The 17,262-nt window shown below is 33.9% G+C and overlaps 1 protein-coding gene across 1 annotated transcript; it reads left to right on the plus strand.

Moving 5' to 3' along the window:
- The first annotated feature begins 4,267 nt into the window (after window positions 1–4,267).
- On the plus strand, window positions 4,268–6,234 carry LOC107761869 (zinc finger protein CONSTANS-LIKE 5). Its single transcript, XM_016580159.2, has 2 exons — window positions 4,268–5,131; window positions 5,664–6,234. The coding sequence occupies exons 1-2, from the start codon at window positions 4,352–4,354 to the stop codon at window positions 6,036–6,038; spliced, it is 1,155 nt and encodes a 384-aa protein (XP_016435645.1). The 5' UTR covers window positions 4,268–4,351; the 3' UTR covers window positions 6,039–6,234.
- Window positions 6,235–17,262: the final 11,028 nt, after the last annotated feature.

Genomic DNA, 17,262 nt, shown 5'->3' on the forward strand with positions numbered 1-17,262 from the left:
TAAATATTAATACGAATAAATTTTTCCCAGTTAGAACCTCGATGAAATATAATATGAGGCAAAGAAGAACCAAAACCAAACCAACTAGAATAAAATAAAAGGAAAGCCACGAGGGTATAACATAACCTCCTCATTATTATCTAGTACTACAACTAAGGGTGGTAGGTGGGTCGGGCCCTGGCCTAAACGGGCCTCGTGGGGCGGTCCTATATGGGCTCGGGCTTCGTGGGCCAGACTTAAACGGTCCTGGACTTCGTGGGCTATTGGTAGGAACCAGGTTGGGATCGGGACCACGAGCTAATGGTCCTGGGCTAAGTCGGCCGGTCCTGGGCCTATGTGGACCTAAGTGGGCCTGGCCTTTTTTTAAAATATTTTTTATCTAAGACAATTTATTGTAAATTATATAGCTTATATATATTAGAAATAATATACGACTATTTTTGCAGGTCAACGACCATTTTTTAAACTTAAGTAACGGCTACAAAAAATTTGGAAAATTTTTATTTAAAAATAGTCGTTGGGCCCGTTTAGGACCTGTTGAACTGGCCCATTTAGCAGCCGATCCCGGGCACAAATGGTCCCGGTCCTCATGGGCTTTTTCAGTGAACCGACCTACTTAGGAGCCCACCCCACTTAGTCCCAGGTTTAAACGGTTAGACCCGTTTAGGTCCACTACCCATATGGGCTCGCGGGCCTGGGCCGGTCCTAACTGCCCCACATGCCACCCTTAACTACAACAACAAATTAAGCGTATCCACAAGTAGCATCTGGGGAGGGTAGTGCATACGTATACTTTGTTTCTATCTTTAAAAAGACAAAGAAACTGTTTATGGTAGACCATCGGCTTAGGGAAGATAAAGGGAAGGGCCAATGACAAGCAAACCTTTCGGAATATCAAGCAAAAACACACAACTATCACTAGTTAGTACAGATAAGACCGAAGCGAAGTTAAACACAAGTAATAACAGAAGTTCAGAAAGACGAAAATATATAAAAACACTAAGCGTTTGGACATAAGAATTATAAAATTCCAAAACAGGGTAATTTTTTTTTTTAAGTGAAAATGATATTTGAAATTTAGAGTTGTGTTTGGACATGAATATAATTTTGGGGTTTTTAAAAATTTTGTGAGTGATTGGAGTGAAAATTTTGAAAAATACCTTTTTGGAGTTTTTCAAGTTTTCGAACAAACGCTTATTTCGAAAAAAAGTAAATTTTTTTTGGAAAAAAGGAAAAAATTTCTTATATCCAAACGGGCTTAAATAGTGTATTAAAGCTATTGTAACAAAACAAGGACAAAACACGACTACCTAACCATAATTCTCTGTAAACTTTGCTTCTTTAAATTAATAGTAAACATTATATAACTTCGTTAATTGGCCAGAGTAAACATTACTGTAATAGTAAAACTCAACATGCCAATAATACTAAACATTGTCCCTTTGTCCCAATTTATGTTGCGGTGTTTGATTTGATATTAAATTTAGAAGAAAAAGAAAAAGTTCTATATTTTTGATCTAACATAAGTAATAAATATTTATATGATTTTAAGTCATCTCATTAAAGATAAGATAGTAAATTTAAAGTTAAATTATTTCATATAATATTCTTTTTGGAACAAGTTAAACAGAAAAATCCGAGACATAAATTAAGAAAGAGGTACTAATATTTTTGTTGAGTAATCTATCTCCAAAGTAAGTTAATCATTTTCCTTCATATCTCAATGGATCGTCAATTTTCTTTGGTATCATAATAATATAACTTCGTTTGTTTAAAGGGAGTGCTATAGTTTATATTTTGAGAATTAATTAAAGCATATGGCTAATTTCATCAAATTTTAATATATTTTACTTTAGGAAAAGGAAAGATTTAATTTAATAATTCTTGGCATCCAAAATTGAAGTAGTGCTTTCGTTATTCAATGCTTGACAATGACAAAACCTAAACTCAATGCAATTCCTTTGCCTTCATGCCACAACTAAAAACAAATTAAATTTCATCCAAAAAGTCTTTTCAAATGTTGGGTGGCAACTAATCCTTTTAATGTAAATTTGTAATCTTGTTTGTGTAATAGACCTATATAACGTATAGTTGATAAAATATCGCGATATATATATTAATGGAGTTTAAAATGACTGTAGTTCCTATTCGTATTTTCGGTAAAAATAGCACGAGCTAACCAGTTTTCGGACTGGTCATTTAAAAATAGTCAGCGTTTTCAAAGTCATTAAAAAATAGCCACTATTTTGCTGCAACACAGAAAGTTCCAGCATAATATACCGGAGATCGGTGCACCTGTGTATGAACGTCCAGCATATTATGCTGGAATTCCAACACGCGAAAAGTTTCAGCATAATATACTGGAGATTGGAGCACCTGTGTATGAACTTCCAACATATTATGCTGGACCGGTATATTATACTGGAACTCCAGTATAATATACTAGAGTTCCGGTATATTATATTGGAATTCCAGTATATTATACTGAAGTATTTTTCAGATTTTGAACAGTATTTTCGTTCAGATTTATCTTTACATAAAAAGTGGTTAAATTTCGATTACTTTTGAAATTGTGGATATTTTTGAATGATCACTTGTAAATCTTACGATTTTTTAATTTATCCCGTATTTTCGTCACATCATCAGGAGTAATTAATCCGATATTTTAGCTTAGCTAAGTTTTCTGTTGAAGGAAGATTTTTAGGGGCACTTTTTTCCAAATTGGATCCTGTAGGATGTTATGGGCATCTTTACTCAATTTTGTTTGTTGGCTGAGGTAATATAATATTTACTTTTGTTGGGGGATAAAAAACAACAACAACAATAACAACCCAGTATAATCCCACTTAGTGGGGTCTGGGGAGGGTAGTGTGTACGCAGACCTTACCCCTACCCTAGGGTAGAGAGACTGTTTCCAAATAGACCCCCGGCATCCTTCCCTTCAAGAACTTCCCACCTTGCTCTTGGGGAGACTCAAACTCACAACCTCTCGGTTGGAAGTGGGGATTGCTTACCATCAGAGCAACCCCTCTTGTCTATCTGTTGGGGGATAAAAAAGTGTATCAAAAAGTTTATCTGGTTCTTTTCCAATCCCAAACCATACATACAAAGAGGCAAGAGCTATACCTTGTAAGGGGAGGTAAGTGCTAATTTGTTTATTTGTACATATTTTGTTGTGTTAATAGAATTTTTCTATTCGATACGATTATCTTCCCGGAAACAGTCTCTCTATCCTCATGGATAGAGGTAAGATCTACGTACACTCTACCTTCCCCAGACCACACTAATGAAATTATTACTGAATTGTTGTTGTTGTTGTTGTTGTTGTTGTTGTTGTTATGATTATCTTTTTTCTGTCGCGTAAAACCCATTAAAGAAAGAAGCGTCATCAACAGTACGATTTTTTCAATCATAGGACTTGAATCCGAAACTTCTAATAAAGAATGGAGGGATCTTATTTTGTCAATTACGATCATTGGCAGTATTATGATCTTATTTTTTTGAAAAATTTCCAAGGAAACATGTAGTCACTATTTTTCTGGTGTGCACTAGATAACCTTCTCCGATGCAATAGCTCGCAAGCTACATCAGAGAGGTAAATCGTACCAGGCAAGTCCGATGTGACGAGCTCTGACTGAGGAAGCTACCTTTCGGGTGTATACTAGGCAACCCGCTCACTGTACAATAAGTAGCAAATCACACTGAAGATGTAAATTGCACTAGGCAAATCCGATACGACAGGAATTGATCTCAGATCTCTCATATGGTTAACCACTAACTCAACCAACTCAGTTAACCCTTACCGTCATTATGACCTCATTTTACTATCGCAAATAAACAACTTTACAAGAAAAGCTATGAAACTTAAACTTATACATCTAATCTTGTGAAAAAGTAAATCAGACAACTTTTCACTTCCCACTTCTCAAAATCTCACTCTTCTCAAAATCTCACTCTTCTCGTGATCTAGCTCTAGATTTCATCTTCTCTTACAACTTGAACAAGTCGCCCCATCACAATCTACTTTCACCCAAATTTCATCTTTTCCATTTAACACCCTAAACCATTCTTCTAATACCACCCCCCCCCCCCCCCCCAAGAACAAAAAGGAACACCTCCTCAAAGTAGGCCCTACGTCGGCACAGACATATGACAATTAATATAATTAATACCACTTGCTTTGTCATAAATCTTTTTTGTGGCCAAAACTCAACCCACGTGTCACCCCTATACTCGTCAGCATCAAGATTTCCCTTAAGAAGAAGATGCAATAGCTGTTCATTTTGCAAAATCCAAACTCACACATTTAGTAGAGAAGAAGAAAGAAGAAAGAAGAAAGAAAGAGAAAAATATGGGCATATTGAGAGGCGGCGCAAATTGTTTTTCCGGAGGATGGGGTGCGGCGGCAGCAGTGGCAAAACCATGCGAGTATTGCCACTTAGACGCCGCACTCGTGTTCTGTCGAACAGACAACATGTTCATGTGCTTGGGCTGCGACACACGGGTGCACGGGAACGCCCGCCACGAACGCGTATGGATGTGCGAGGTCTGCGAGCAGGCGGCGGCCAGCGTCACGTGCAAGGCGGACGCAGCCGCCCTCTGCCTCTCATGTGACCGCGACATTCACTCTGCAAACCCTCTAGCTCAACGCCACGAGCGGATTCCCGTGGTCCCTTTTTACGACCCCGTCGAATCCGTCGTGAAATCCACTGCCGCCACGCTCCTCGTTTCGATTAACAACTCCAACTCCACGTCCATGACCACGACCACGACTACGGCTATAGCTCCTGACTTCAGTAAAGTTACAGCTTGTCTCCGACACCATGAAGAAGACTATAAATTTGATCCATGGATTTCTCCAAACACAATGACTACCAAACTTCCAGTAAATACAATGGAAATGAAACCAATGGATTTCTTATTTTCAGATTCAGAAAACATTCTTGATTTTGACTACTCTGTTTCTATTGACACAAATTCTCAACCCAATTATAATTCAGCAAATGACAGTGTAGTACCAGTACAATCCACAATAAAACCATTACCATTTCAACATCAAGAAAAGCATTTTGAGATTGATTTCACTCAATCCCACATCAAATCTTACACCACCCCTTCACTCAGTCACAGTGTAAGTTATGCTAATTCCTTGTTTCCCAACATTTTACCAACACTGAATTTTGTATTTTCTTGAAATCTAAGCTAATTTTCTTCATTTTTTTTGTTCAAAACCCCATCATTTTATCAATACCCAATTTTGCAAATTTCTTGAAATTTAAGCTCTTTTTTTTTTTTAATTTTTTTTAAAACCCCACCATTTACCAACACCACAACTTTGCATTTTCTTGGAATTTAAGCTAATTTTTTTTTTTTTTTTTTTTTTGAAAAACCCATCATTTTACCAACAACCAATTTTGCATGAAAAGAGACTTGGCGTAGTTGGTAAAGTTGGTGTCATGTGAGCATGAGTAACGGGTTTGAGCCGTGGAAATAACCTCTTGCAGAAATGCGGGGTAATACTGCATACAATAGACCCTTTTGGTCCGGCCCCTCGGAACCCCGCATATAACGCGAGTTTAGTGCACCGGACTGCCATTTTTTTGTCTAATTTTACATTTTTCTTGAAAGTTAAGCTAATGTTCTTGATCTATTTGAAATTTCAGGTGTCATCATCATCTTTAGATGTTGGAATTGTACCAGATGGGAGCTCAATTTCAGAAATATCATACCCTTTTGTTAGAAGTGTGAATAGCATTATTGAAATGGGAAGTTCAGCTCCAGCTGAAAAATTAATTGGAATGAATAGAGAAGCAAGAGTTTTAAGGTACAGAGAAAAGAAGAAAAATCGAAAATTTGAGAAAACTATAAGATATGCTTCAAGAAAAGCTTATGCTGAAACAAGGCCAAGAATTAAAGGTCGTTTTGCTAAGAGAAATGATTCTGACGGCGCCGGCGTTGACTCCGATATTGACCAGATTTTCTCCGGCGCCGGTTTCATTGCTAATGATTCACGATACGGCGTCGTTCTTTCGTTTTGACGCCGCATTTAAATATGAAATAGTTACTGTATTTTCTATTTTTAGCAAGGTATAATTCCAATTTCCCGAAAATGTCCAACGGGTTTTAGTTTTTTTATGTACTTATGGAAGGGGTATTTTGGTAACTCAGATAATAGTCAAAGTATTATTAGCTCTTCTTTAATTTGCTATTCAATTATTAATATTATTTTTTAAACTAGTTTGTTGAGTAGTATTTTTTCTTAATTCTGATTGGTTGCTTAAGCCAGCTGTGACTCCGCAAATCTAATAGATTTTGAATATAAAATTGTTAAATAAACTTTTCCTAATATTTTTCTTTGACCATCACGAATTGTGGTGAGATGTGTTTGATTGATTCACATTTAATCAGAGATCTCGAGTTGTTTCGTGCTTTAACAAGCTTTACGTGATGAATTTTTAAGGGAGATGATAAAAATATTAGGTTAGACTGTATATATCACATCCTTTTGGATGCGACCATTTTTTAGGATCTTGTTAAAGAGAAATGCCTTGTACATCGGAATATCGATAGTCCAGTGCACTAAGCTCTCGCTATGCATGGGGTCCGGGGAAGGACCGGACTACAAGGGTTTATTATACGCAACCTTACCCTACATTTCTGCAAGAGGCTGTTTTCACGACTTTAACCTGTGACCTCCTGGTCACATAGCAATAACTTTATTTTTTTTAAATTAAAATATTACTTATTTTGTTTTGCTTGATTTATTTGTTGTGGAGAGTTGAGGATCAGTTCAATATTTAATAATATTTATTTAGAACTAGTTTGTTGAGGATCTATTCTTAAATTGATCTGATTGGTTGTTCAAGCCAGCTGTGACTCCACAAATAGGCTTAGATGACACGTAGCAGATCTATTCAATAATATAAAATAGCTCAATCAGCTTTTTCATATTTTATATTTTCATGTAATCATATTTTAATATTTTTATTTGGATTGGAACTAAGTTGTAAAAATACTATTTCTCCCACCGTCCAATGACATGGTGCAATACTACATAAAGGTTAACTAATAATATTGGAGTAAAATATTTGTGTCATAACTAATGAAAGTGATTGCTGACGGATTTGATTTTCATGTTAAATTATATTTAGTTTTTTTCTTTTCCCAATCATGTTAAGTTATTATGGAATTGTTGCAACAATAACAATAATATATTTAATGTATTTTCATAAGTGGAGTTTGAGAAAAATAATATGTATATTGTGACGATAAAGAAGTTTTGATAGACCATCGACCGAAGAGAATTATTCCTATGCATGATTGAAAAAGAAAAAAAAACCATGTTGACAAACAGTAGCGAAGAAGCATGTAATAAAAAATAATGAAGTCAAGAATAGTAACAACGGCAAAATAATAAAGCAGTAAGATAATCGAAGCAAAAGAAACAACATGTACTTAGAAACATCTCTTCACAATTATCACTGTTGTGCAACTTGAAATATGTTGATTAAAAAAATAATAATAATAATAATAATAATAAAGAACAAAAAGAAGCTTGAAAGAAAGAAGACACTCAACTCCATTACAAACAGACAACAGCATTCCACTATATTTCATCTGGCTGTTTCCAGTTTACAATCGATACGAGGGTATGAAAGTCGAGAATGAGAGCAGAAGTGTAAGAGGTAGTCGAGCGTACTTCTTTTTCATTCCTGCAGTATTATTATTATTGACATATTTTCTTATTCTTAGATTCCTATTATTAGTCGCATATTTTTCATACAAAGTGTTTTTTCTTTTGTTTCAGCTTTCTTTCTTGTTGTTGTTGTTACTATTTCTTTCTATATGGCTTTTCCACTTTCATGTTTCTTTTAAAATTATTGTGATTATTCTTGAGCCGAGGGTCTACTAGAAACAATATTTTTATATTTACAAGGTAGATAAGATCTGCGACACTACTTTTTTCAGACCCAACTTGTATAATTTTGCTAAATTTATATTTGTTGTTGTCATTGTGTAAATATTGCATAATATTGATATGAGATAATTTAAATGGATTAACATAATTTTGTTATTTTATTGAACGTGATTTCATTTATTTAATTCATTGTTCCTTATCCTCAATATATTGTCGTCTCTTTGTTTTGGCGGCTTCTAATTTTAGCAAACTGTATTACCAATTTCCCATAAAACTAATAAACGTAGCTAGTTTTTTTCAATATAAAATTGTTCCCACCGACCAGTTTTGCGTCTTATTTGTTTTATAATTTTTTTGAAAATGAAATAATGAAAGTATTAACTATTCAAATATATAAATAGGTTTGCTAACTTGTTTTGTATTCCATTCTCAATAGGAAATTAGTTAGTGACTGATTTGAAGTGAAATTAAATTAGTGAATTGCAACATCATTCAATAGTTTTTTTTAGTTTACCATCAGGTGTTTGATAATTAATATTTGTATTCGAGCCTGATTATATCTGGATTTACGGCACGTAAGGTCCATTTAAAGGGGATATACTCGTAAAAATAGCACGGTATAGCCTGTTTTCGGATTGGCCATTCAAAAATAGTCAGCGCTTACTAAGTCAGTGAAAAATAGCCACTATTTTGTTGCAACAGAGACCGGTCCAGCATAATATACTGAAGTTCGGTGCACTTGTGTATGAACTCCAGCATATTATGCTGGACCGGTATACTTTGCTGACTCCAGTATAATATACTAGAGACTGGAGCACCGATGCTCCAAACTCCAGTATATTATACTGGACAATTATACTTGCTGGAACTCCAGTATATTATGCTGGAGTTCTAATGTACTTATGCCGGAACTCCATCATATTATGCTGGAGTTCCAACATATTTATCCTGGAACTCCGTATAATATGCTGGAGTTCAAGCATACTTATGCTGGAACTCCAGTATAATATACTAACGTATTTTTCGGGTTTTAAACAGTGTTTTCGCTCAGATTTATCTTTACATGAAAAGTGACTAAATTTTGATTTCTTTTGAAACTGAGCTATTTTTGAACGACCAGTTGTAAATCTAGCTATTTTTGAATTTCTCCCGATATATTCCCTAACAAGATTTTTCCAATACTAAAAGCTTGAACTGGACACTCCTGATTAAGAATGGAGGGATCCTATCCATCCCGGTATAAATATGTTTTTAACATCATAAAGTATAGTAGGTGCATTTAGTAATTATTGATTGTTTAGATACTAATAACACACAATTTAACTTTAAAGATTAATTTCATGTATAGCCTTTGAATTTTATCCACAACAACACTAAAGTCATGGAACTATTATTTTATCACGTTAAAACTATAACAATAAATTTATTAAATTGTATCACCGGATACAAAGTCAAAAAATTATTTTTTGTAACGTTACAGTAATTATGTTTTGTTTACAATGGCAGTAATGTCATTAGATTTTCCCTTTAAACGATGAAATTTATCGTTCAAAAATGACTTTATTGCTAATTCATATTCCAAGCAGGTTTAAGTCGTGTAAGTAATTATTAATGTTTGTATTAGGGTATCTGTCTATATCACACCCAAAAAGGTGCGGTTCTTTCCCAAACTCTATATAAACGCGATATGTTTTATGGACCGGGCTGCCCGTCAAAGCTGGTAAAAATAGCACAGGCTAGCCAGTTTTCGAACTGGTCATTCAAAAATAGCCAGCGTTTGCAAAGTCACTGAAAAATAACCACTATTTTGCTACAACACAGAAAGTTCCAGCATAATATACTGGAGATCGATGCGCTTGTATATGAACTTCCAGCATATTATGTTGGAACTCCAACACGCGAAAAGTTCCAGTATATTATGCTAAACCGGTATATTATACTGGAACTCTAGTATAATATATTGGAACTCCAGTATATTATACTGAAATATTTTTTCGGATTTAAATAATATTTTTGTTCAGATTTATCTTTACATAAAAATGACTAAATTTTGATTACTTTTGAAACTGTGGCTATTTTTAAATGACTACTTGTAAATCTGACTATTTTTAAATTTCTCCCTCAAATTTGGTCAATCAAAACTCATTTACATCAGAACAATGAAACAAAAAAGGAAAAGAAGAAAATAAGAATTGAAATTGACTCCTTTGGAAGTCCATTATTAGTTAAAAAATGTTTTTTTTTTTCATATTTAAGTTTCTGAATTTTAATTGGCTGTTGAAACAAATTTTCAGCCCCACAATTTGGAGTTGTCATATCATAAGCAGGGGAGATATCTGTTTCTGAAATCTGATTGGCTATTCTTAAATGTTGGGTCCCACATTTGATGTTGTACATATCAAAATGTAGGACAATTATCATAAATATATAAAAGGTTGCCTTACCTTTCACCTGTCCTTTTAGCCACTTTGATAAAGTTTGATAATTTTTTCCTTATACTATATCATAAAAGGGGTTTTGTCTTTAAGTTTTGCATTTTTTCCAAAATGCCATTTTTTTAATTTTTTATTTTACTTAACCCACGTATGTGGCAAAATACGGGGATGACTTGTGACTAGGGGTGAAAGGCCAACCAAGATCGGATATAGCTGGTTTTCCGCGAAATCTATTTCAGTAGAGCGTATGATGTCGATGGCCCGAAGTAAAGCACTCAATGGGCTAGGGTGGCTTCATTTCGCCTTATTTGATATTCGTATAGGACTCCAATAAATTCGAATTCAGCTTGCGTAAAATTTATTAAAGGAATCCGAGACTTTTAATTAAGCATAGAAGAATAATATTCATCTAACTATAATTTATGATGGTCCCAAAATTCCACTTCAATCATGGCCATACTAATTATTTGGCTTTTTCTTTAGCCTTTGAGAGTCAATTATATTAAAATATTGTCACAAGAATTAAATCAATTACTCCTAGTTGTTTCTAAAAATATCAATTTAAAGTTTTAGAACTACATTTAAGTCTTAAAAAATTAAATAATTAAACTTCAAAAAGAGAGAAAACAAGAATACTAGATATAGTGAGCAATATCTACTTTATTAGCAAATCTCAATATTTTGATGGCACATTAAAATTGGGGAACGCCTCTTTTCCTTTTCATTTTTATACACCAACGACAAGTTTGGTGAGATAGTTATGATCCCTCCGTGCTTAATTAGAGATTTTGAATTTAAGCCCTAAAAACGAATAACTTTTTAGTTGAGAACGCTTTAATCCCTTGGTAAACCTACCGACATGAATTAGGATTAATCCGACCAATGACTATCGAGTACCAAATGATCAACAAACCAGAATAAAAAAAATATTTATACACCACATATCCAGCTACAGGTATTCGTGTGACTTATAGGTCACGGGTTCGAGTTATGAAAGGAGCCATTAGTGCTTGCTTTAGGGTAGATTGTACATATCATACCTTAAGGGTACGTTCCTTCCGAATTCTGCGTGAACGCGAAATACCTTGTGCACCGGACAATTCTTTACATATCCAGCCATCCATTTATGAATAAAGAAGAACAAGAAAATGATAAACAAAAAGATATTTGTAAAAATATTTATTGCCATGGACTATTTACTAAACCTTTGCCTTTTGAGTGTGCCATATCCTACCCTTGACTATAACATGATATCTTTTGTTAAATTCTCATTGGCTCAACCCATAATGGATCTTGTCTTTTTTTCTTTTCTTCTTCTATACTTTAATTCCATCCCATCAACTTTTATTAGACTAATAATAACAACTTAGATAAGAGACAAAGTTAGGTTAAAATTTTAGATATTTTTTATTTTTGGAAAGTTGGCTAGAGATGAGACCCAAGAGATGTCGTATGTCACTAATTATTAGTTAGAAATGTTCTCAAAATTTCTATAAAGATGATGAAGTGTCCAAATTCTAAGAGATCATCCAAAGTTTTGTCAATAGTATTAGTCACTTTAATTAGTTTATTAATTAAAAAAATGGTAGGCCAATGACAATTATCTAACACTTTGTCCACCTTAGACATGATTTAGAACTAAACCGTGTTCAAACATTATATGAGACAAGCGTGCACACAATTTCACACTTTATTACAAAGTCTAATGATAAAAAAATATCTTATATGTATATATATTTTGGTTATAAAAGAAAAGTAGTAAAAAAAAAAAGGAAGAAAATTAAGAATACATGGGATAGAGGAGTATAAGTGATTGAAAATTTTGTCATTCTACCGTAGCAAAGAGCAGTCTGATGCACAATGTATCTTGCGTTCACGCAGGGTCTGGAGAAAGGCTGCACCTTAAGGGTGTGATATAGGCAGTCTATCCTAATGCAATTATTAGTAGCTGCTTTTACGACTCGACCCGTGACTTATAGGTCACACGAAGACAACTTTAGTATTACACCAAAGCTCCCCTTCATAAAACAACATAACTATGTATTAGCTTAAAATTTAGTGTTATGTGGCATTTTCGGCAGCAAAAAAATTATTTTCAGGCTAAAATGACTTTTTGGGAGAAATGGTTCGATAACTTTTTTATTAACAAAAAAAAAAGAAAAAAAATTGACTATGCACTTTTTTGCAAGGTTTATATATAGATTGGATAAATCAATTTTTCTATATGAACATTAACATGTGTAGATAGTAATTTTCATGTGATAATAAACAAAACCTTCGGCTTCAAATTATCTTTGTTCATGCATTTTCGTTAAATTAAATAAATTAGTACTATGCTTACCATTATTATGCAACCATCTTTTAAGAACTTGAACGAAGTTTTTTCTTTTAGTTTCCTTTCTGATGTCCGATATTTGTATAAGGGTCCGATTAAATTCGAATTCACACTGAAAAATCTCATATAAAAAGTAAAACGATCTTTAATAAAGACGACTCAATATCTAAGATTTTTATAAGAATTAGGACGAAGATATATTTTACGAGTGGAAAACGTATGTATACCAAACAGACATAGGATTAGGTAAATTTAAGATTTTTGTAAGCTTAGAAACCACAAATAGTGGATGGTTCAAAGAATCTAGTAGTACATAACAGCTGCAAGAAAGAAATTAATGTTGTAGCATTTGGTAAACATATCTGGTCTCAGCATTTGTCCATAACTAATCTGTCTATAATGTTCAGCAGCAATAAATATTTAACGTTAATATTATGAAAATGACTAATACAAAGATATGGATTATATCTTTTAAAAAGTTAGCAACGCCTAAATATCATCGAGGGTTGTGGTGAGATGGATATGATTCTTTTATTCTTAAACTGAGGTCTTATACTTAGGGGCGAAGCTAGAGTGCTGGAACCTAATAGCTTTAGTTCGAATCTTGTATTTGTCTTAAAAAATCCGTTGAATATGTATAAATTATTAATTTAGAACCCAACTTAAAACGATTAGAATCTCGAACCCAAAAATTTGAAGTCCTGACTCCGCCTCTGCCCATACTAAGGAGGGCCGACATCCCCGTCCCGATCCTCATCCATTCTTCTTTTTCTCAAAGAGGGCGAGTTTTTATCACTTAAAGTTCGTGTTGTTGATGAGACGACCCATGCAACATAGAATAACCTAAATCGATCGTTTCCACGACAATCCCACGCATAACAAAGAAGTTCGAGTTCAAGCTTTGGGTATGGAAAAAATCCTGATAGCTAGGAAATACTTTTCCTTTTGATGAACATTACATGTCACAAATTCGGATCAATTGAACTTAATCGGATACCGAACACTAATTGGGAAACCAAAAAAAAGTTAGCAGCATCTTATATATCTCTACTAATTTGAATTGGCACCAAATAGGCTCACTAACCTTCTTCCATTTTCTAAAAAGTTTTCTAGCGCATTGGAATGTTGTTCTATTATCTATAAAAATAATTTTTCATTAAATTTTTTCAAATATACCGACGATTTTGGTTGGTATATTTGAAATTATTCTTTCCCGCCCAAGGCAATTGGTTTTTTAATATAACAAAAATTATATATATATAATTTACCAACCAGAATAAGTTGTAATTAAATTTTTCCGACCGAGGTCGGTTGGAAATACAATTTTAAAATAATTAAAATATTAATTTGCTACATCTTATACAAAAACTGACCGACTTTGTTCGACATTATAATTAAATTAATTATAAAAATAATTTAAAAATCAATTACCGAATTGGACCAAATTTGGCCCCAAATTAGCGGCCCAAACGCGCCAAAATTTTCCCTCATTTCCCCCTTATTATTTCCCCTTCTCTTCTCTTTCTCCTCACTCTCTCCCCACTCCCACAGACCAGCCATCCGCCACCGTGTTTCGCTGACGGAAATCGTCCCCCGACGGCGGCCATCGTCCAAACCACCCCAAAATTTCACCCTTTCTTCCTCTCAACCTCCTCTCCATGAATCCAAACCCCAAATCCTTTAAATCCCTTTCAATCCCCGTAAATATAAGCCTAACCGAAACCCTAGGCGCCGCTCACCACCCCAAACTCCAAAAATTTTGCACCACTGGTCCTCTCACTCTCCTCTTCTCCGTTCTATGCCCCAAAACCTTCAAAACCCCTCCAAAATCCCATCAAAATTCGGCTGAATTCCGGCCAGCTACCTCCTGTCGCTACTGAGCCTCTTTTCTAGCGGCCGATCTCGTACTCAGGGGAGAAGCTAGAGTGCCGGAAGCTGGTTCGGTTGAACCTAATAGTTTTGGCTTGAACACTGTATTTGTCTTTAAAAATCCGTTAAACATGTATAAATTATTAATTTAGAACCCACTAACTTAAAATGATTAGAATCTCAAACCCAAAAATTTGAAATCCTGACTCCGCCTCTGCCCATACTAAGGAGGGATGACATCCCTATCCCGATCCTCATCCATTCTTCTTTTTCTCAAAGAGGGCGAGTTTTTATCACAAAAGGTTCGTGCGGTTGATGAGAGGACCCATGCAACATAGAATAACCTAAATCGAGCGTCTCGAGTTCTAGCTTTGGGTATGAAAAAAATTCCTGATAGCTAGGGAACACTTTTCCTTTTGATGGATCTTATGTGGCACAAATTCGGATCAATTGAACCTAATCGGCTACCGAACATTGAATGAAAAACCAAAAAAAGGTTAGCAGAATTTTCAATATCTCTTTTTTCTCGATTTGACCTTTCGGTATCCATAATTCTCAGATCCTACTAATTCGAATTAGCATCAAATAAGCTCACTAACCTTCTTCCATTTTCTAAAAGGTTTGGTAGTGCACTGGAATATTTTTCAATTTTAGGATTCGAACTCAAAATATCTAATTGACATTGGAAAAATCCGAACCGTACATCCCACCAAAAATCGTGATGTCGATCGTTAATATCTGATATAAGCTAGATATCCCATACATAACACAAACATATTTATATAGTAGCACATATATTCAAATTATTCTTTAATTATTTTCAACGAATATTGAGAGAGAGATTTGAAGTTTTAAAACAATCAATTTCACTGTTCTTGTAGTTTTGCATATTTATTTTTATAATTATCACTTTCGAAATCAACTATTCAAGTTATAACTCATATTATATCAATGTTAAGAGCCAAAATTGCTTTGTTTTTATTTTTTTTTTTACTTTCGCAAGATTAAAAAAAGGGTTGTTTAACATGCTATGGTGGGATAATTACTATTTTATCATATTACTAATAATGTTTCTTAGAAAAATTTATATATGTAATTACCTTATAAGTGACATGTTATATAAATATATTTTGTTACATCGACAATTCATAAATCTTGAAAAAATATTATTGTCACCTTTTTTTCTTCTTTTTGTTAGGAATTTAATAGTCGATCTTCACTTACTTTTTATATGACTCTCGCTTCTAACTTATTGATTGAAAGGAAAAATATAAATAACGTATTTCATACCTTATTTCATGCCTCAATAATAGTATATACTATAAATATTTATTTTGCTATAAATATAAAAGATAGCTATACAAAATCATGTCTTAAAATAATTTTGGTTTATAATAAATAGGATATATATCTTTACTGCGAGCCAAACTCTGGTGTCACTATCACTTTGTTAACGACAACTAAAGTGGGGGCCCAAATACTGAAACCTAAGCATGTGAACTTCACGTGATATGTAGGCCCAAAGATATGGCCCATTTGAGGACCCTAAATTGACAACAAATTGGTCTCCCATTTCGTTCTCTCTATTTGTATCTATACATCTAGCTGCCACCTTACCAACAAAAATGTTTTGGCCAATTTTTAGTCTCTTGTCTGAAATCCACTCCAGCACTTAAATATTTTTGTTTCTATTTCAATTTTTTTTTCTTTATTTTGTTTTTTATTTATTTATAAATTTTAAAGGCAACAGAATCAAGCCGATAGGCGCAACCAAGCATAGTTGTCAGCATGCGGATGGATAGAGCGAACGAAGCGCGAAAGGGATGAATGTCTGAGCGGTTTAAATAATCGGTTAAAAACTGAAGTATATATAAAAATACCGGGGGTTCAATTCCTCTCCATCCGCGAGGTCATAAGTTCTCTCGTGATTTGATATTAATTAAAATGTTCAAGATACGAGTACACTTTTATTACTTTAATTTGGGGGGAGGGGGGTCAATTTAATGTTGTACGGTGGACCGGGCCCGGACCGGGCCCGCGGTCCTAACGGGTTAAACGGGCCTGGTGGGCCTGTCTTTAATGGTGCAAAAAGCCCATGGCGGGCCGGGTATGGTAAAAAAGCCCAAGAGCTCGGGACCGCTACGTCCAGGATCGGCTGGCGGGCCTGGGCCGATCTTACAGGGCCTAACGGCTACTCTTTTTTTTAAAGAAAAGAAAAAAATTTAAAAATAGCAACGGTCAAAAATTAAAATTATAGCCGTTGGGCTGCAATTTTGACCGTTTGGAAGTTTAAAAAATAGCATAACATACAATATATACTACAAGAAAATATATAAGGTAATATATATACATAACATACAATATATACTACAAGAAAATATATAAGGGAATATATATACATAACATATATATACATAACATACAATATATACTACAAGAAAATTTATAAGATAATATATATACATAACATACAATATATACTACAAGAAAATATATAAGGTAATATATATACATAACATACAATATATACTACAAGAAAATATATAAGGTAATGTATATACACAACATACAATATATACTACAAGAAAATTTATAAGATAATATATATACATAACATACAAATATATACTACAAGAAAATATATAAGGTAATATATATACATAACATACAATATATACTACAAGAAAATCTATCTATATATATAT

This window comes from Nicotiana tabacum, chromosome 9, assembly GCF_000715075.1.
Source record: "Nicotiana tabacum cultivar K326 chromosome 9, ASM71507v2, whole genome shotgun sequence".
NCBI lineage: Eukaryota > Viridiplantae > Streptophyta > Magnoliopsida > Solanales > Solanaceae > Nicotiana > Nicotiana tabacum.

Excerpts from the sequence above, each read along its gene's own strand:
- LOC107761869 (XM_016580159.2), top strand. The coding sequence starts at position 4,352 with ATGGGCATATTGAGAGGCGGCGCAAATTGTTTTTCCGGAGGATGGGGT. Across the intron at positions 5,132-5,663 it reads CCCCTTCACTCAGTCACAGT|GTGTCATCATCATCTTTAGA; the intron begins GTAAGTTATGCT and ends TTGAAATTTCAG.